The 22,288-nt window shown below is 39.5% G+C and overlaps 1 protein-coding gene across 2 annotated transcripts in view; it reads left to right on the top strand.

Annotated features, from left to right (window-relative positions):
• Positions 1 to 22,288, top strand: part of ST8SIA1 (ST8 alpha-N-acetyl-neuraminide alpha-2,8-sialyltransferase 1) — a 260,653-nt gene that overhangs the window by 235,663 nt on the left and 2,702 nt on the right. Inside the window, exon 6 of one of the 2 annotated variants that reach the window (XM_054526947.1) lies at positions 159 to 275. The exons of the other annotated variant lie outside the window; for it this stretch is intronic. Within the exon in view, the coding sequence (XP_054382922.1) occupies positions 159 to 260 (102 nt within the window). The 3' untranslated portion in view covers positions 261 to 275. Of the gene's footprint in view, positions 1 to 158; positions 276 to 22,288 lie in introns of those variants that run through there. 2 annotated transcript variants of the gene reach the window in all.

The following is a 22,288-nucleotide window of genomic DNA, read 5'->3' as shown; positions in this document are numbered from 1 at the left end:
ATGATTTGAAGAATGAATAAACACACTCCTGTCTTTTTATCTACTGTGCAGCTTCCTGATCCTGTAGGCATAAATGCTTAGTGTCACTTAATTCTTTGCTTTTCCTCCACTTTCCAAATCAAACCAGTCACAATATGTTATTCATTCTTGCCTTTCAGTACCTCTTAATCCATTTTGAGTGTAATAAGAAATTTTACCCATCCTCCTTCAAACATAAAGGTAAGCAAAAATCAGTTATAAATTATAAAACCAGCCTGTAGCTACTATCTATATGATAAACACATCTGGCAGAGAGGTTGGTGGGTTTCACTCAATGTATTTTAGCCTTTTCTCTTTGATAATTTCTCCTTGTAAAGTGTAAGACTATAGAACAGAATCTCTTTCTGCCTTTAAGCAGCTCATTCACAGATTTATAAGATACCAATTAAAGTCAGGTGTATTAGTGTGTTTTCACACTGCTATAAAGAACTACCTGAGACTGGGTAATTTATAAAGAAAAGAGGTTTAATTGACTCACAGTTCCACAGGTTTAACAGGAAGCATTACTGAGAGGCCTCAGGAAACTTATAATCATGGCAGAGAGCGAAAGGGAAGCAAGCATGTCTTATGCTTGACAGAGTGAGCGAAGGGGGAAGTGCCATACTTTTAAACCATCAGATCTCATGAGAACTCACTCACTATCATGAGAACAGCATGGGGAAATCTTCCCCCATAATCCAGTCACTTCCCACCAGGTGCCTCCCCTGACACATGAGGATTACAATTTGACATGAGATTTGGGTGGGGACACAGAGCCAAACCATATCAAGTAGCTGGAAATCAGTGTTAAAGAAGGATAATGTAGCATTTAAACAATGTTCACATTGGTTTTATTTATTTTTATACTTTAGTTTAATAAAAGAATTGTTGGTTTTTTCCTAGATGCACAGGTACAGGCCTAGGTGGAATTTCCATTTAACAGAGGAAGTGGCCCTTATGGCTACTTTGGATGAAAAGCAACATGACACTTGAGTAAATAAGGAGTCATCCACACACCTAGCCCCACGAGTAACCAATTAGGAAACTAATTACAGGCAAATGCTGTGCCCAATTTAGATAAGAACAGTGGATTGCCACATTTCCAAAGTATGAGGAACACAAGGTATAACTAAACAGATTTTTAGGTAAATAAATTTGAGCAGTTTTGGTTCAATTGCAATATAATCATTAGTAATTTTAAATAATCATGACTCTTGCTGTGTAGCTGTGAGAGTTTACTCATCCCTAATTGTTGACTGGCTGTATATTATTATTGCTGGGCTGAAAAGGAAATTCTTAGCCTGCAATTAATAACTGCAGTTCACATCTGAGACAATTTGTATCTATGATAAACACGTATTTGTATGTATATTTCTAAAAATGTCCTCTTACTCAATTCAAATTTGCTATTTCTTTCAATGGATTATATCAGTATCAATTTGGCTTAATAGAGATGAGAAGATATAGGTCTTTAGATGTTCTCCATTAGTTAGATTGCTCCTTCATTTTGTGAAAGTTTCACAGTCTACCGGGTCTGTATAAATGACAGCTGAAGGGAGATTCAGGCAGGTAGGGAGAGAACATCCTAGTGATGACTAACTGGGTTTTAGAAAGAGAGCATACTTCTGAGTAACTGGTCCAAGGGAATTTTAATTAAAGTAAATTAGTGTGACCAGCTAAATCTTGCTAGGTAGTATACGGCTGAGCTGGAAAATGATATAGAGAAGTTTATTTGCTCCAGACAGAAATATTTTAAAGGCATCAGGTAAATATATAAACTAATAATGTTAATTTTGCTTCAAAAGGCAGTTCTAGACAATTCAATAAATATTTCATTCTTTTGCTCATACAATAAAGGCCAACTATCCCATCTTATGAGAGTTCAGCTTCTAATTTCAACTGAGGTTATAATGTTTCTGTACCTAATGGAGTAGTATCCTCCCTGAGATTCATAAAACCTAAATAGGAATTCCTTGAGTCCTCTACAAAATATAAATAAAGCTGAGGCCCAAAGAGTAATGAGGCTGTAGTGACAGGCCTTGCCACAGTACTCCTTCTAGGATGCCAATCAGCAAAGGGACAAGTATGGCAGGAAGGACACCTAGTCAGTGGGCTAGTCGGGCCTCATTTGATATACGAAGGGTAATCTGTAGGCTCATGTGAACTCTTGGCGTCATTCATAAGTGTTGGCTCTACAAAGGCTTTTCTAGGCCTGGGTTTCTGCTATAAAATATAAGACATGAAACTTGAAGTAAACTTAAGAAGTAATATATTTATTTCTATAAAATGAGGAAATAGTACAGAAAGACTCCTTGGGGGCCCATCCAGGTCAGTACCATTTCCACGCCCTGAAATGCCTCCCTCAGGGTCACCACCCCTTGGAAACACAGAGAATAAGGAATGTGGTGCAAGTGTATGGAACAGGATAAAGAGATGTGAGGTCACTCCCCAGCCACAGTCATCTACTCTGGCTCTCATAGGTACTTCAGGTTTTCTGATAAGCGGGCACAAAGGGGTTTCATTTTGAAGAATTATCCCACTGTTTTTTACAGTGATGAAGGAAGGATAGGAAGTCCTTTAGAAGGGACTCCAGGAGCTGTACCAAACTCTGAAAATACTGATGATTAAGCCAGACGGTGTCATCTCTTCTGAGCCTCCATACAGAAGTGAAGGGTGACTATTAAATAAGAAAAGTGTGATGATAGAGGTCTGCAGATATGAATCTGTGTGTTGGGGGACCCAGGAATGGGGCTCAAAATGGAGCCTCAGACTGCAATAGGTAAGCAATGTTCCCTCAGACACAATAGGTACACCTAATGTACAATTGTTCTGGTGGGCATGTGTCCAGCATGCCCACATAGCCAGCTGGGTCTCATATTTTGCAAAATATGACCCTCTGGCCAGGTGGGTCAGGCATGAGCGACAGACTATGGCTGAACATGATGGCTCCTTGACAGACCACTCACCCTCTTTATGGTCCAAAGCTGCCCAGTCTCCAGAGCCACAAAACCAGCCTTAGTTTAATGTTGCCTAGAGAAGTCATAGTCCAACTTTTTTAACTTCACTGGTATTCTTTTCCCAGTTGTACATTCATATTCTTTTAGACCGTTTCTCAAAGCACATTTTGCAAAATATGAGCATGCTAATTACCTCTGAAGTAATTGTTTAAAATTCCACTTGGGAATTGTTGCTCAGGAACAGTAGTAGTCAACTCTGGCTGCACATGAGAATCACAGGGGAAAAATATTTTTAATAGCAATTATCTGAGCCTCATACCAAAAGACACTGGTTTGATTGGTCTGGGTTATTCAAGGCATCTGAATGTGCTAGAAGCTCCCCACAGTGACTTGAGTGAGTTAGAGTCTCTACCAACGAACAGGTGTATGTCTGGAGGCAGATGGGTGGGATGAGGCCACCTGAGGCTTGTTGGTAATCAGGAAGAAGATCTCCAATGCACACGGAGTATCTATTAAAGAGACTATAGGATGGTTCCTGAGCCTGGATTCCATCCTGCTGTGCTTTCAGAGGGCTGCTCTCTCTCCTTCCTTCCCAGAAAAGGGGGCCTTCACAATTTCATTCCTCTAGTAGATTCTCACAACTCAGTGTGCATAAAAGTCATCTGATGGAATTTTACTAACATGCCAATTCCCAGATGTTATCCCAGAAGTTTTGATTTAGTAGCACTGGGAAGGTGCTGGAATATATATTTTAACAATTACTATATGATTTTGATGAAAGTGGTTGAGGGACCATCTTTGAGGAAACACTACCTAAGCCTTCGCCAAGGTATAATCTGCTACCCTTGGGAATGTTCTCTGTCTTAAATTTTGGATCTAGCACCTAGTGTCTGACCCTGGGTATAATTATTAATCTTTCTGTGCCTCAATTTCCACATCTGTAAAATAAATGAAATAAAAGTGCTTTATAGAGGTTGTGAGGATTAAAAGAAATTAAGATAGAGGTCATGGTAATGGCCTGAGGTAACCAGGTGATAGATCTGGGTAGCTTAGGGAATACGTGTGTGTGTGTGTGTGTGTGTGTCTGTGTGTGTGTGTGTGTGTGTGTGTGTGTGTGTGTGTGTGTTTTGAGACAGTCTTGCTCTGTTACCCAGGCTGGAGTGCAGTGGCACGATCTCGGCTCACTGCAACCTCTGCCTCCCGGATTCAAGCGATTCTTGTTCCTCAGACTCCCAAGTAGCTGGGATTAGATGCGTGCGCCACCATGCCTGGCTAATTGTTTTTGTATTTTTAGTAGAGACGGGGTTTCGTCATGTTGGCCAGGCTGGTCTCACAGCCCTGGACTTAAGTGATCCACCTGCCTTGGCCTCCCAAAGCACTGGGATTACAGGCTTGAGCCACCGTGCCAGGCTGGGAATACATCTTTCTTTTTGGTTCGTGCTGGTCCTCTAGTAAGGCAGTAGTTTAATCATTTACATGTCCTCTTTCTATCTCAGCCTTCCCACCACACTCCCCACTCAAGTCTCACTCCAGACATTGTTAGAAGAAATCTTCTATCCATGTGATTTGTTGTAAAGAAAGACTAAAAAGTATCCAAATTGTACTTTATAAACAATTTCCTATAGTGGAGATTGACACTCGATATATGAAGGTCAAATGATGAAGATGTGCCATTAAGCCTCATCAGACTCTATTAGTTAATTTCAATCAGCAAGTGACAACTGCACATTTTAAAACCTAGATCTGTGATGACACCCAGTGGCCAAAATGTCAACCACTGAAATTTTAAAAATACATCAAGTATTTTCATCAGCATACAAATAATATTGCATCAACTTTAAATTTTGAGAGCTATTCAATAACAAAGCATGAAAAGGTTCTACACTGGGAATATCACCAACGAAATGTGGACAAACCAACTTTCTTTAGTACCGTATTTAGTAGAACTTTCCCAACCAGTTCAGGCAGGTAAAACCACCAGGTTATCAAGGGTGACACATTCCTAAAAAAAAAAAAAAAAAAAGCTTTTAAACTTGGAAAAAGTGATTTGGATCAGTATATAGCAAAGAACCAATGACCAAATGCAGGAGAGTACAACAGAGATTATTAAGACTTCACACATGGTCCTTTAAATAATTAGAAAATCATTAACATGCTTAGCTTGGCAATTCAGATAACAGTAATTACTTTAGCCAGTACCCATCCCAAAAGGTATAGGATATTTTGTACATTATTTCACTTGCTCATTCAAAAATATTTCCTGGTGTCCTGGGTTGAGAAACAGACTTGGGGAGGGAGATTAATGTCCATGATGTTTGTGAAGGCAGGCTCCTGGGATCGCACTTGTAGATGGAAAACGAAGAAGGAGGATTGTGGAGAGAGATAGGAGATGGTTCCTATACAGCCTCAGTTGACTCACACAGAGCTCTGAAGCTAGCCTGGCCTCTCAGTGTTGTCCATTCTTGGGGTAATGAAGCAGGGCTTTTATCCTCTGCCTCCATCGAGTCATTGGATGTGGGCTACTCCCAGAAAGGGAGTAACCTTAGGTGAGGCAGCGCTGAAGAGGCCTGACAGCTGAGGCTTGTCTACTGACAACACTCCCAGCAGCTGGGGGGGATAAGACCTCCAGGCTCAAGGGTGAGCTCTATGGCCCACCACAGCATCCACCACACTGATGCAATATGATGCCAGCAAAATAAACAGGCTTTTTGATCTTCTGTAACTTAAAGGTAAGTATTAAGCCAATGAACACTTCGATATATACTTAAGGCTGTGAAGGAAGAGAGGGCTTTAAGAGAAGAATGGGCAGGGGTTGGGGGAAGGAGAGGAGGGCTAACGTCTGGCTGTCTGCTGGTTTCATAATCAGGGCGGAGTGGCAGGAAGGATACAAAAGGGAACTATAACACTTGGACTGGGAATTGTTTACCTTCTTCTGTGGGCAGCATGGAGTCACTGAGAGTTTTACAAAGGGAATAGAAAGCATAAAGTAGACAAGTAAAGTGGTAGTGGAATAGATTGGATTAGAAGGAAATTGAGCATTTCAAAGTCAACACAGGAATCAAGCATTTTCTTTTGAAGGTCATCTCCAATTCGGTCCTGTGTTTCTGGTCTCATTTCTTACCATTACCTTGTAGATCCTTTCAGGCCTATACAGATAACGACCTCTTCCATTATCTGAACACAAATGTTAACTCCATTTTTTTCGATATTGTCCTTTGACACCAATGAAATTTTCTAGTTTAAGATCCAGCTCAAATTTCACCTCCACTTAAAAAGATTTTTCTGCTTCAAGCCCTTTAAGGGTCTCTCTCTACCCTTATTTTCAGGATAAAGCAAAAATGTCTTAATGTAACTCACAAAAACCAGTACAATCTGGCCTCTGTTTATTCACCTCGCCAGACTCATCTCATCCCATTCCCCTATGTTTGTTTGCCAAGGTGTTGAGCTTGTGCCTTATTTGGCTTTTTATTAGGTTGGGGCAAATGTAATTGTGGTTTTTGCCATTAACCACAATTACATTTGCACCAACCTAATAATTTCAGGAAATATAATAATCTTTGACATGCTAAATGCTTCATTGTTAAATTGAGAAAAGGTAAACAATCTTCACAAATAAAATTACTTACTTTTGATAGCTCTTCTCCTTCAAAGAATCATGGTTTAATACAGAGTACTGGCTGGATGCAGTGGCTCATGCCTGTGCTCCCAGCTCTTCGGGAGGCCAAGGCGGATGGATGGCTCCAGCACAGGAGTTCAAGACCAGCCTGGTAATGTAGTGACACCTCATCTCTACAAATAAATACATAAATAATAATAAGGAATATTTCTTTTCTAAGTTTACTGATGTACTAAGAAATTTAAGACTTCTGCACTATAATTTGTAGCCAATCATCCCCAGAGCCTTAAATGCTCATGTTAATCATAAATATGATATATGTTTCTTCCATGTGAAATATTTCTTCTAAGTAAAACATTAGTACATTTGCATCTGTAGAATTAGAAGGGACAATTAGAAGGGACAATAGAGATCATCTATTATAAGCGCCTCAGATTATAGTCAAATAAACTGGCTTGGGGGTGTTAAATGGCTTGAAAAGCATACCTTAGCTAGTTCGTGACAATGTTGAAGCTAGAAACTAAGCTCATTTATTGCCAATAATAATAAACATTTAGAGGCCCTACGTGAGCCAGGTACTCCTCTAAACATGCTAAGTGTATTATCTCATTGAATCTTCACAATCCTATGAGGTGATACTGTTATTATCTTCAATTAGAGCAAGGAAGCTTAGCCATGGAAAGGTTGGCTAAACTTGTCCAAATTATAAAATGCAAACTAATTATAATAAAAACCCTCAAAAAGATCTTTCCCTTTTCAGCTTCTCAAATTTCCAGACCCAGACATATCATCATATATAATGCATTAACAATTAAACTCCTTCCATTAGAAAGTAGACTCCATCTTCTGACCCCTTGATCTGAGCTGGGTGGTCAGAAACTTGACTCACTTTGACCAGTAAAATTGAGGCTGAAGTAACATTGTGTGACTTCCGGGGAAGTTATCAAAAAATGTTGCAGCATCCAATCTCAGCTTCCAGCTGCTCAGAGACTGCCATGTTAAGACACTTAAACTAGTTTCCTTAAAGTTGAAAGACTGCAAGAAGAGAACAGCCCAGACACCAGCAGATACGTGTGAGGGAAATTGACTTGGACTGTTCATCGATTCCCACTATCAGCTGACTGCAACCACAGAGTGAGACCATGAAAACAACTCTACTTACCTTAGCCCAAATTGCTGATCCACAGAATTATGAAAAAATAGTTATTTTTTCAGGCAAACATGCTTTGAAGCAGTTTGCTATATAGTTGATAACTGACAGAGCATATGATATTGTTGTTTGATCGATTTAGCATGGAATTTCTTTTCCTATCACTTTGTTTTTAACTTTTCTGAGTCTTTAAATTTAAAGTAGGTTTGTGGTAGCCAGCACACAGCTAAGTCTAGTTTTTTTTTTTTTTTAATCCAACCTGACAGTCTCTGGTGTGTTTAGAACATTCATATTTAAAGTGATTGTTGATATAGTTGCATTAAAATTTACCATCTTTGTAATTGTTTTCTATTCATTGCATTTGTTGTTTATTTCTTTCTCCTGCTGTTTTTCTGACTTCTCTGGGGTTAATTAAACATTTTGTATGATTTGATTTTATATCTTTACTTGGTGTATCATATATCTTTTATAAAAAATTTAGTAATATCCCTAGGGTTTACAATATATATTTTAAAATAAGTCCATCTTCAAATAACATTATGTAACTTTATAAGACTGTACTCCCGATTCATTCCTCCCATTCCTTGTGACATTGGTGTCAATTATTTCACTTGTCCATATGCTATAGTCACCCTATACATTGTTACTATTATTACTTTAAATAGCTATCTTTTAGATCAATTAAAAATGTTATTTTAATTTCACTTATTCCTTTTCTAATGCTTTTCTTTGTATAATTTTTGACCTATATCATTTTTTTTCTCTCTGAAGAATATCTTTAACATTTTTGCAGGGCCGGTCTGCTGGCAATGAAATCCCTCAGTTTTCTCTACAACAGGCTTTATTTTTCACCGTTGAAGGAAAATTTTGCTGGATATAGAAATATAGGTTGACAGGGTTTGTTTCAGCATCTCAAAAATTTCACCTCACTCTTCTTGCCTGCATGGTTTCTGAAGCCAAATCTGATATAATCCGTATCCTTACTTCTGTTTTTTTTTTTTTTTTTTCCTTCTGGCTTCCTTCAAGATTTTCTTTGTCTTTGATTTGCTGCAGTTTGAATATGAAATGCCTGGTTGTAGGATTTTATTTTTAATTGTTTGTTTTGGCCTTGTCTGAGCTTCCTGGATCTGTAGTTTGATGATACCGTTATTGTCTTCAATTAGAGCCAGGAAGCTTAGCCACAGAAAGGTTGGCTTTGGTGTTCGTCATTAGTTTTGGGAGTTCTTAGCCACGTATTATTTCAAATATTTCTTCTGTCCTGTTCTATTTCTTATCCTTCTGGTATTCAGTTATACCTTTTGATATTGGCCCACAGTTCTTGCATATTCTATTCTTTTTTAAAATTTATTTTCCTTCTGTTTTTCAGTTTGGGAACTTTTAAAATTGAGCAATATTCTGGCCAGGTGCAGTGGCTCACGCCTGTAATCTCAGCACTTTGGGAGGCCGAGGCGGGTGGATCATGAGGTCAGGAGTTCGAGACCAGCTGACCAACATGGTGAAACCCCGTCTCTACTAAAAATACAAAAATTAGCCGGGCGTGGTGGTGCATGCCTGTAATCCCAGTTACTTGGGAGGCTGAGGCGGGAGAATCTCTTGAACCTGGGAGGTGGAGCTTGCAGTGAGCCAAGATCATGCCACTGCACTCCAGCCTGGGCAACAGAGTGAGACTCCATATCAGAAAAAAAAAAATTGACTAATATTCAAGTTTACCTATTCTTTCCTTAGCTATCTCAAGTCTACTGATAAACCACCTAAAGGCATTCCTCATTTCTGCTACTGTTTCTTTGATTTCTAGCATTCCTTTTGATTCTTTCTTATAGTTTCTGTTTGTATTGACATTATCTATCTGATTTTACATGTTGTGTACTTCTTTCCACCCCTTTTTTAATTAATCATAGTGTAACTGAGTACCCTCATTTTTCTAAGAGAGAGTTTTTTACTCTCTTTCTTCTTCTCTCTCTCCTTCTTTTCCCCACTTCCTACTTAGGTCTTTAGAAATGCAGTTATAGCCTTTACCTCCTCTTCACCAGACACTCCCGAGAGGGCAAGTTTATTTAACTATGTTCTTAGAAGCTCCAGAGTGAAACTCTCCTACCGGGAGGCTGCCTAAAGAAACAACAGTCCATCTACTACCTAAGGTATTTCCACTGTGAAACTCTCTCCCAGCTGGAGAATTTTCTGCTGCTTTTACAACCTAGTCTTGTCCACAAAGGGACCAGCAGTTACCAGCTTGACCACCCAGTAGGTAAGGCACCGAAGCTAGTATGCAGAACCCCCACCTGCTCACTGCCTCCTCTGCATGTCATTCATGCCAGCATGCTGGGCCCCCTTTAAAAGCACCCCACTTTCTGCTCCAAAAGTGAAGTGGTACCCATAAAGACAAGATCCTGCTCTTCTTCCCCTAAGCAAGCTTTGGAATAAAATGTCACTTTCTTTATACCTTTCTCCTGTTAATTGGAGTGACTGGACTTGTGTTTTGGTTACAAAATGTGGAGTGGGGAGTGACTGGACTTGTGTTTTGGTTACAATTGTTGTGGCTCATATGGGGAAGTACTTCATGCCCTGGGTGAGCTAAGTTTGTCAGCCCAGTTTCACTACCAGGTGAGGTGTGGGGTCACCTGTGAGTGCCAGCTGCTCATGGCTAGCAGACCCCATAATGGGAACATTAGGAAACTTCCCAGAAGCTGCCAAAAATGAATTTGTTTTGGGGGAAGCTCCTTTTTGCCTCATGGCATGACATCTGCTGCCTTTGGTGCTTCACTGGTACAAGCAAAATGGCCTCTTAAGACGCTGACAAACTTTGAAACTGAGTGAGTAGTTGGAGTGTACCCAAACTGGGTGGCTCTTTTGAGGTATCACTGGGGCCTTGCCCTATTTAAGACTTGGCTCTTTTGGGGTGTCGCTGGGGCCCTGCTATATATATTATTTTTTTTTTTTGAGATGGAGTCTTGCTCCGCTGCCCAGGCTGGAGTGCAGTGGCCCAATCTTGGCTCACTGCAACCACCATCACCCGGGTTCAAGCGATTCTCCCATCTCAGCCTCCCAAGTATCTGGGATTACAGGCACCCGCCATCATGCACCACTAATTTTTGTATTTTAGAAGAGATGGGGTTTCTCCATGTTGATCAGGCTGGTCTTGAACTCCTGACCTCAGGTGATCCGCCCACCTTGGCCTCCCAAAGTGCTAGGATTACAGGCTTGAACCACCACGCCTGGCCCAAGGCCCTGTTGTATTTAAGACTTGGCTGCTAGTGATAGCATTTGAGCATTTTATGCATTTGTATTTATTTGAATATGAAGTTCCATAGGAACTTGGCTCAGACTCAGCTTCCTGTGGAGCCATTTGGAACTGGGGCGGGGGATTCAGGACCTCACCCAGACCCTTGACTGGGGACTCATTTGGAAGCACACCATTTGCATGTGTGAATGAATGACTGTTTTGTATGGGCCCTATTGCCTTTCTTTGCTCTTTACCTCCCATTTCACCCTCCTGACTATCTCAGAGAGCTGCCCACCTAGGGTGCTGAGACTCTCCCTGGGAAATGAGAATGGTGGGCCTGGTGCCCCCACACTGTGTAATGGTTGGAAGGTTCCCAAGTTTCCATCTGGTCACTTTACCTTTTTTTTTCTTCTTTCTTTCTCACACCCGCCTTGTGAAACCTGGTTCCTATGCCCAGTACGAACTTCATAGGAGCATAGGCCTGGCTCCTGTGCAGGCTGTCTTTCCTTTTCTCTTCTTTTCTCCCTGCTTTAAATATGCTGTTACTAAGCTGCTGGTGCTGAGATAGGACTCATGTGGTCTAACTAGAATGTAAACGTTGGAAACTGTTTTGAAACTGAGGGAAGAAAAGTTGAGTTTGGGTTTTTTTCTTCTTTTTTATAAGGAAGGGGTTTCTTTTGGAGCCAGGAGCTGTGCAACCTGGGATTAGGGGAGGGGGGATGCCAGAACTCCTTTAGCCGCCCCAGCTGGTGTCTAGTAGGTCACGTGCCCCTCCAGTCCACTGTCTCTTGACCCAGTCCAGCACCAGGACTCTCCTAGGTGTTGCAGTCCTTGTGGCCTCAACTGCCTTTCAAGTTGATTTAGCGCCTCAGAACACTTTAGCTCGTGGTGGCAAGGCTTGTAGGAACTCAAGGTCTGACAGTTGGGATCAGTGATTTCCCTCTGGCTAGGGCTGGTTTAAATGCTCCCTCTGTAGACAGGCATCAGCTGAATTTGCTCTGATTTTTTTCTTTCTGCTATAACAGGGCAGCACTGAGTTCAACGCCTTACAATTGGAATGCTCTCCCTCCCCCAGGACTCAGAGACACTCTTTGCCCCACACTGCTGCTGCCACAGTGGGTCGGGGCAGGGGGCAAGGGGTGGCATCGGAGATTCAAGAGTGTTTTTTCTACCTGTTCAGTTCCTCTTTCAGTGATACAAAGTTAAAACCAGGTACTCTGAGTGCTCACCTGATGCTAGATGCTTTAAGGTCATAAAATACTTTTATGAGTTATAATAATTATTTGACCTGCGTGTTTTACAGCTATTAGATTCTAGGTAAGGTCTAGGGACAAACTGAGTTAGGTAGGTTCCCTACCTAGGCTGGAAGAGTCAGACAGTTGTCTGCAGCTCTGTCCCTTGTCCTGGGCTTTATAATCCAATATATGGTTACAATTACTTACCAGGTTTTTCACAAAAAATAAACGTTGCTGAGAATTAACATTGTAACATGTAATTGAGACTACTGGAGAAACAGTTTCACAGGCAAGATATATAAGGAAAGTAGAACGTGGTTTTGGTAAAAGGTTATAAGAAGGCATATAAGTATGATATGGTTTTTGTTAAAGGGAATGTAATTTGGTCTAATCCCGAGGTTTTTAAGGATTGGCCTAAGCTAAAAGAACAATAGAACAAAACTGAAAGTTTAAAGAAATTGTGGAAGATTTGTGAGAGATTAATCTTGTAATAGAAGTTCTATGAGTGTGAGAAAGCTGGCTAAAATTTGAAAGGGATTATTTAGTTTTTCCATAAATCAAACATTAAAATAAAAGCACACTGATGCAGGACCAGAATCTGGGCCCATGTGTCTGAATAATAAGGTTTTCTTAGAAAGTTGATCTGATCTTTAACACAACATTGTAAAGGATTATAAAAAATTTATGAAAATTTTACCTTATGGTCAAATTAATTAAGATTGGATAGATTTGTTTATAAGGTTTTATTGAAAATTGGGTTTAACATTAATAGTACACTAATGCAAAGGTGAAATTTGGCTCTTTTGAACAAATTTTTGTGTAATATTAAAAAATAATAAAAAATATTTTGTTTGCCTTTTGAATAAAGGACAGAAAAAAGAAAGGAAAGAAGAGATAGATTCAGTTGGCCTCATACTGTCTTTATTGGGTTTTATTTGAAAAGCTGTCTATCCTCTATCAACAAGTAAAGATTTTTCCCTTTTACTTATAGTGACATGAGATTTTATTTTGCAATACCAAGTGTTTAAACCTTTGATATTTGACAAACTTTCGAAAGTCAAATTCTAAATTAAGTTATTTTTTTTTAACCTGGTTAACCTTTTCAAATCAGGTCCCTTAAAGTCTAAAAGAGACATATTTGGCTTATTTGGTATATAAAAACCATACAGGAAACACTGTCAAATATAAAGTGGTGTTTACAGTTCTTTGAGTTATATAAATATGTTTTGAGCATGTGTTCCAAAATTGTATAAGATTCCTGTAATTCTGATATGTCTTAACGCATGTTATCAGTAATAATTATGATTGTTATGCTAAATTACTATGTGCCACATAGCCAGATTTCCTTGTTGATTGTGTCTTTGTGGCTATTCTGAGACTTTTGTCATCCATAATTGTTATTTTATTCTGATTCTTTTCAAAGGTGGTTTTATAACCAGCTATAGGACTCTGACAGGTGCTCTTGAAGGCAGGTTTCTAATAACTAGAGATTTTGACATTAGAATAAAGAAAAAAAAACTTCTAAAACTCCCATAAAAAGCTAATGCATTTATGAATATCAAACAGAACAGGACTAAATTACATAGACTGAACTAATGGAAGACTGAAATAATCTTTATGACACTTTGTTTGAAACACTGCTAATTCTTTGATTTTTCAGAGTCCAAAAAACCTTTTTCCTTTTGAGCTATTTACAGCTTTTAACAGTTGAGTAAAATACACTCCTCTGAGCAAAATTCGGAGAATTTTTCTTTCTTTTTACCTGATTTCTCCAGAATTTGAAAACTATTTGTAAGTATACTTAATTTATGGCAGTATAGTTATCTGCATATGTTCAAGAAGAATCTGTTTTCTTCTGTGAAAGGACACCATTGGAGACACTGGTTATTTTACCAAGGATTTGACTGAAATGGCATACTTCCAGGTATAAATAGACTGCTTTAAGGAATCAAAGTTGACTTATAGAGCCAATTAAAGCCTCTTGGAAAAAACTGGCCTCACACCTTGTCCATGCAGTCCCTGCAAAGGATTTCCTGACCTGTAGTAGGTAAAGAATGTCACTTTGTGACAGGCCCAAGAGCCCCAAATTATCTTGAGACCTCAAGAAGAGGAATTCACCCAATTCATGCAGGTATTTGCAAGTACAGATAAGTCTGTGGCTGTGCTCAAGGTTTTAAAAGGTCAATTTAAGGTTTCTTATAAGTAAAAATCTCAGCAAAGCCAATTTTAAAAGGAGCCAATATGACAAATAATTATTCTTGCTGCACTTTCTGTGAATAATCAGGCCAAGTATAATAAAACTAAAACTTATTTTGCAAATAAATTTGTCCTATTATGATTTGTCTTTAGTAATAACAGGAACTGGGGAGAGAAAAATTATATTTCAGAAAAAACTATAGTACACCTGTTGTTTGATTCTAGTTTTGTCCGTTGTTTTAGAGTTTTTATTATTTTCTGCAATTTGGACTAAATCCTGAATTCTTTCTGGGTTACAGATCCCTAAACTAATGCTTTCAAATTCCTTTTCCATTTTTTTTTTTTTAAGACAAACTCTCACTTTGTTACCCAGGCTGGAGTAGCAAAGTGATCTTTGGCATGATCTTGGCTCACTGCAAACTCTACCTCCCAGGTTCAAGCAATTCTCCTACCTCAACCTCCTGAGTAGCTGGGACAACAGGTGAGCATACCTAAGCTAACTTTTGTATTTTTAGTAGAGACAGAGTTTCACCATGTTGACCAGGCTGGTCTTGAACTCCTGACCTCAAGTGATCCACCTGCCTCAGCCTCCCAAATTGCTGGGATTACAGGTGTAAGACTGTGCCTGGTCTTCTTCCATTTTTCTGATTTGGACTTGATGAAATCACTACTACCTTATTCCTCGTAATACGGGAGAGAAAAATGTGTCAGGCTGCTACCGCCCTCCTCTGTAACTAAAGATGCTTTGAGTCTAACATCTGGATAAATTGCGCCCAACATTAACCTTTGTTTTTCTTCTGTTTCTATAGAAATGCCTCTTATTAAAAATCTGTTTACCTTCATCACATACAGAGGACTAGCCCATCTGCAATGCCACCTCCTAGATGAGACACAGCTAGCTAACTAAACTGATTCATTCTCAGAAACTAGGGAGGATTTATGACCACCTTCGTGAATATTCACAGCTCTTTCTATAATCCGTTAAACATATATTTAACCAACCTGTTAACATATCTGGTTATAATTGGCAGTGGGGAATCTGCGTGACAATTAAGACTAAATGCTACATATAGATCCAAGATAATTCAGGAAACACAAACCAACAAATCAAACCAACAAATCAAAGCTATTTCTAACCCCATGTATTGCTAGATCAATAGTTAGCGTTCAGTTTCAGGTCAGGATTGTCCTGGTGGTGGAAGCTACTTATCAGTTTAGCCCCGGCTGCAAGAATAGGCATACTTCTCTGCTTTGGATTTTACTACTGTTGCACACTGTGTAGGGAAATGCGAGACAGGATTTTTCATAGACTTTCCAGACCTCACACTATAATGTTCCAACCAATATCATCTGTAAATACGGGTACTCATGAATATTTCCAGTTCCAAATAGATCAGTTCCATTCTGATGCACAATGACTATGTCCCTTTCAGCAGGAAGCAGCCAGAATGAATATGGCACCTAAATCCCTTAGAAATGAAATGGAACTTGGCAGTGGGGAATCGTAACCCAATACTCCCATTTTTCTTTTCCTTTTTTTTTTTTTTTTTTTTTTGAGATGGAGTCTAGTTCTGTCGCCCAGGCTGGAGCGCAATGGCACGATCTCAGCTCACTGCAACTTCTGCCTCCCAGGTTCAAGTGATTCTCCTGCCTCAGCCTCCCGAGCAGCTGGGATTACAAGCACCCACCACCACGCCCAGCTAATTTCTGTATTTTTAGTAGAGATGGGGTTTCACTGCGTTGGTCAGGCTGGTCTAGAACTCCTGACCTCATGATCTGCCCACCTTGGCCTCCCAAAGTGCTGGGATTACAAGTGTGAGCCACCACGCCCGGCTATACTCCCATTTTTCTAAGAGAGAGTTTATTTTCTCACTCTCTTCTCTTTCTTCCATTTCCCCATTTCTCTAGTTAGCGCTTTAGAAATGGAAGTATAGTCTTTACAACCACTTCATCAGATACTCCCTGCAGGGCACGTTCATTTAACTATGTGCTCAGAAGCTCCAGAGCAGAACTCTCCACCAGGAGGCTGCCTCGAAAAACAGTCCATCTACAATCCAAAGTGTGCCTGCTGCAAAACTCTCTCTCACCTGGAGAATTTTCGAAAGATTTTACAACCTAGATCTGCCCATGAAGGGGCCAGCAGTCACCTGCTAAACTGCCCAGGGGTAAATAAGCCACTGAAACTAATACACACCTGCTCCTTCTCCTCTGGATGCCATTCATGCTAGCATGCCAGGCCCCCTTTAAAAGCACTTGCTTTCTGCTCCAAAAGCAAAGCAGTACTCTTAAAGGCAAGAGCCTATACTTCTTCCCCTAAGCAAGTTTTGGAATAAAAAGTCACTTTCTTTATACCAGAACTTGCTTTTGTTAATTGGACGCTGCACATGGCAAGTGACTGAACCTGTGTTTTGGTTACCACGGCATTTTAAATTGCCTGCCTGATAGTACCAGAATCTGTGTCATATTTGAGTCTGAACCTGATGACTATTTTGTCTCTTCAGACCCTGCTTTTTCTTGTTTTTGATATATCTTACAATTTCTGTTGTTATTGTTGTTGAAAACCAGATATATTGCATAAGGTAATAGGTACCAAGAGAAGCCTTTAGTGTGAAAAATTATATTAATCTTGCTTGGAGTTAAAATGTGATTTAATCTTTCTTGTGGCTATAGATACCAGAGATTTCAAATTCTTTCAGTGTCCTTGTTTTTGGCTTTAAGACTTCCTTTTGTATTTTTTCCTTAGAGAAAATCTGTGTCTTGTAGCTTTTTTGGCTGAAATCCACTTTTATCATATTGGAGACTTATTGGTGTAGTGTATGGTGTGGAAGAGAGGGAGCATTCTAAAATCATCTGTGTCTTGGTCTTTTAGTGGGCTTGTGTCTTGGGAGATGACCTTCACAAGTGTTTCAATTTCTCCTCCAGGGGGTAGTTTTTTTCCCATTGCTCCCCATTTTCCCTGGCTATGGTATTCTCAATCGACTCCTTTGCTGCCTTCTCCCCTACTGACTATGGATTTTTTGTCCCTTAGGTGAGACGGGAAAGTGGGCTGGAGTTGAGCAGAGTTCCCTTCTCCTAGCTAGGCGAGTTTTCAGTATTGCCCTCTGGGGAGAAGTCCTTTCTACTGGAGACAAGGCCTTTGTGAGGGAGAAGGGGCTGGCAGGATTTCACAATGACTATTCTTTACCCTCCTCCTACCAGGGCCATTGGAAGATTATTCTTCAATCCTCAGAACCTCCCTGTGAGAACCTACTGGTATTTCTGGAAATACCAGTATTTCCAGTATTTCCACGCCCGCCCCCTGCATGACAGCAACCACCAGGAGTTTCTCACTCTCACATTAGACCATACTCAGGGTCTAGCAATTCATGAAAATTACTAGTTAAGTGTTCCTATCAGCTTAGGGCATCCAGGAGCTTCTGCTGGATGTGTGGCAAAAGTAAGCAAGTATCAGATGCTCTTGTGTCTCACTGGATGTGCATCTCTCTCCAGATGGGTGGCTGTTTGCCCTGAGTCCTTGGTTCTCTGGTAGGTCCAAAAGCCATTGATTTTCAGTTTGTCCAGTTTTTCTGGATGTAAGGATGGGAATGGCAACTTCTAAGTTCCTTACGTATTGGAGCTGAACATGTGATATTTTCTTGAGTAAGACTTCCTACTACTAGGAACACAGGAAGTAGTTGCAACAGTGAGAACTGAATTATCTCCTTGTACTTGGCTTGGAGTCATTGAAACGAAACAAGGACTCCAATGTGGTTTATACTCATACAGAGAAATTGATTTTGGAGGTATTTTAGCAGAAGTTTTTTGAGGAATGAATTGTTCATGCTGATAAAGGTAGGACTTGAGAATAAGCTACGACTGGGGTGAAGAGGCCCACAATAACTTGTAGGAACGACAGCTGGAAATATTAGGTTGTGACCAGGCTACAGTGTTCTGTTTGAAGTATGTTTTATTCTGTGGTCGTCAGCATGGAGTCACTAAAAGATTTCAAAAAGGTTAATAACTAGCAAAAATCTGAACAAGTAATCTGGTGACAGTACTGAATAAATTGAAAGGACACTGGGTTAGTAGTATCAAACTCAAGCTTTGGTATCTGAATAGAGATAAAAAGGAGAAACTGAAAAGCTATAAAATTTTAATAATCATAAAATCAGAAACTTGAGGGATGAAGTCCAGGAGTCTGGCCTATAACATGAAGAACTTGAGATGTGACTAGAACTCACAACAGAATATTGGGGTTGAAGATTATATTTGAGTTTCGTCCGCATGGAGATTGTAGCTGAAACCATGAATAGAGAAGTGATACCTGGGAAAGAACAAGAAGTGGGTTAGAACCTTTGTGGATGTGTAAATGTAAAGGGGTGGGAAAAAATAAAGTTAATAGCAGGAAAATCAGAAGGATGAGAGTAAAACTAGGACAAGATGTAAAGAAAATTAATAAGCCATTAATTTATTTTAATAGCTTTAAAATAAACCATTAATTTAATTTTGGTTTAATGGTTTAATTTAAAATAAGCCATTAATTTAAAGTATTAAAAATAAAAATAAATTTTTTTTTTTCTCCAACTTATGTCTGTTCTACAGGGGCATACTCTGGAGTACGCAAATCCAACAGTCCCGACAGAGGAAAGCAGCTTCCTGTATAGTTGGCCTGAGAGGTCAACTTCTTGTCAGAGTTTTACATGAATTATTTTTATGGTGGAAATAGATCTAAATGTTCCACCAAAAATGATTTTTATCAGGTAAATGTCCACATTTATGAGATAATGCTCCACTATTAGAATCTAATCAGGTAGAAGAGTGATTTATGTCAGCCGTAAAGTTGTGACGATAGCCAAATATAATACAGGCATACCGTGTTTTATTGAGCTTTGCTTTATTGTACTTCACAGATACTGTTTATTACAAATTGAAGGTTTGTGGCAACTTTGCATCAAGCAAGTCTGTTGGCACCATTTGTCCAACAGCATTTACTGACTTCATGTCTTTGTGTCACAATTTAGTAATTCTCACAATAGTTCGAACTTTTTCATTATCATTATATCTGTTATGATGGTCTGTGAATCCGTGATCTTTCACGTTATTGTGGTAATTGTTTTGGGGGGCTGTGAACTATGCTCATAGAGACAGAAAACTTAATCCATAAATGTTGTGTGTGTTCTGACTACTCCACCAACCAGCTGTTCCCTCATCTTTCTTCCTCTTCTTGGGCCTCCCTATTCCCCGAGACATGATAATATTGAAATTAGGTCAATTAATAAACTTACAGTGGCCCCTAAGTACTCAAGTGAAAGGAAGAGTCAAACATCACTCACTGTAAATCAAAAGCTAGCAATGATTAAGCTTAGTGAGGAAAGCATGTCAAAAGCCAAAATAGGCTGAAAGCTAGGACTCTTGTGCCAAATGGTCAGCGAAGTTTTAAATATAAAGTTATAGAAGGAAACTCAAAGTGCTGCTTAAATGAACACACAAATAATAAGAAAGTCAAACAGCCTTCTTTCTGAGATGAAGAAAGTTCAAGTGGTCTGGAAAGAAGATCAAACAGGCCACAACACTAACTTAAGCCAAAGCCAAATCCAGAGCAAGGCCCTAACTCACTTCAATTCTATGAAGGCTGAGAGACATGGAGAAGCTGCAGGAGAAAAGCAGGTAGCTAGCAGATGTTGGTTCATGAGGTTTAAGGAATGAAGCCATCTCCGTTACATAAAAGTGCAAGGTGAAAAGCAGCAAGTGCTGTTGTACAAGCTGCAGCATGTTATCCAGAAGATCTAGCTAAGATGATTGATGAAGGTGGCTACACTCAACGACAGATTTTCAGTGTTGACCAAACAGCCTTCTATTGGAAGATGCCATCTAGGATTTTCATAGCTAGAAAGAAGTCAATGTCTGGCTTCAAATCTTCAAAGGACAGGCTGACTCTTTTGTTAGAAGGTTAAAGCAGCCATGATTTTACATTGAAGCTGATCCTCAATACCATTCTAAAAATCCTAGGACCCTTAAGAATAATGCTAAATCTACCATGTCTGTGCTGTATAAATAGAACAAAAAAGCTGGGTGATAGCACAACTGTTTATAACATGGTTTACTGGATATTTTAAGCCAACTGTTGAAACCTACTGCTCAGAAAAAGAGTTTCCTTCAAAATGTTACTGCTTATGAACAATGCACCTGGTCACCCATGTGTTCTGACGGAGATGTACTAGGAGATTCATGTTGTTTTCATGCCTGCTAATACAACATCCATTCTGAAGCCATGGATCAATGCGTAATTTCAACTTTCAAGTCTTATCACTTAAAAAATACAGTTCTAGGTGTATTGCTGCCATCAATAGTGATTCCTCTGTTGGAAATAGGTAAATCGAAAACTTTCTGGAAGGTATTCACTATTCTAGATGCCATTAAGAACATTCATGATTCTGGGAGGCCAAGGCAGGCGGATCACGAGGTCAGGAAATTGAGACCATCCTGGGTAACACAGTGAAACCCCGTCTCTACTAAAAATGCCAAAAATGAGCCAGGCGTGGTGGTGGGCGCCTGTAGTCCCAGCTACTTGGGAGGCTGAGGCAGGAGAATGGAGTGAACCCAGGAGGTGGAGCTTGCAGTGAGCCGAGATTGCACCACTGCTCTCCAGCCTGGGTGACAGAGCAAGACTCCGTCTCAAAAAAAAAACAAAAACAAAAAAAACAAAAACAAAAAAAAACAACAAAAAACAGAACATTCATGATTCATAGAAGGAGGTCAAAATATCAACATTAATGGGAGTTTGGAAGTTGATTCCAACCCTCATGGATGACTTTAAGGGGCTCAAGATTTCAGTGGAGGAAGTAACTGTAGATATGGTATGAATAGTAAGAGAATGAAGTTAGATGTGGAGCCTGAAGATGTAATTGAATCACTGCAATCTCATGATAAACTTGAATGGATGAGGAGTTGCTTCTTATGGATAAACAAAAAACGTGGTTTCATGAGACAGAATCTACTCTTGGTAAAGATGCTATGAACACGAAGTGACAACTAATAATTTAGAAAATTACATAAATGTAGCGATAAAGCAGTGGATTGAGAGAACTTTCAATTTTGAAAGATGTTCAATTGTGAGTAAAATGCTATCAAACAGCATCACACACTACAGAGAAATCTTTCATGAGTCAATGATGTGGCAAACTTCATTGTTGTCTTATTTTAAGGAACTGTCACAGCCACCTCAACCTTTAGCAACCACCACTGTTCAACGCAACATCCTTCAACAACAGAAAGATTGACTCACTGTAGGCTCAGATAATCGTTAGCATTTTTTAGCAATATTTTTAAATTAAGGTATATACATTGTTTATCTGGGCATAATGCTACTGCACACTTAATAGACTAGTTTACTTTAAACATAACATTTGATGTACCTGGCATCCAAAAAATTCCTATGACTCGCTTTATTGCAATGGTCTGGAACCAAACCCATAATATCTCCAAGATATTCCTGTATGCAAAATTACCATTATATCTCAGGGGTAACTGCAAATAATTTGCTTCCTCCAAATAAATACATAATCTTCATAATATATAAATTTATTTGGATATTTGTATTTGTGTATACTGCTGATCCTTCAACAACATGGGTTTGAATTGTGTGGTCCACTTTTACGTGAATTTTTTTAACCATGTGCAGATCAAAAATACATGTGAATCATGCAGTATATGGAGGGCCCACTTTTTGTATACGTGGGTTCAACAGTGCTGACTGTGGTACTTGAGTATGCACAGATTTTGGTATATGTGGGTTGTCCTGGAACCAACCCCCACATAGACCATATGCTGTTACGTATACATATGTGAAGTACAATCAGATGCTCTACCCCGGCATCGAGTGGCTTGTTTCTCACTAAGGTTGGTTAATGTTTAAAG

Source organism: Pongo abelii, chromosome 10 (genome assembly GCF_028885655.2).
Source record: "Pongo abelii isolate AG06213 chromosome 10, NHGRI_mPonAbe1-v2.0_pri, whole genome shotgun sequence".
Classification (NCBI taxonomy): domain Eukaryota; kingdom Metazoa; phylum Chordata; class Mammalia; order Primates; family Hominidae; genus Pongo; species Pongo abelii.
Note: the sequence above shows the minus strand (reverse complement) of the source record. Positions and strands in the feature narration are given on the sequence as shown.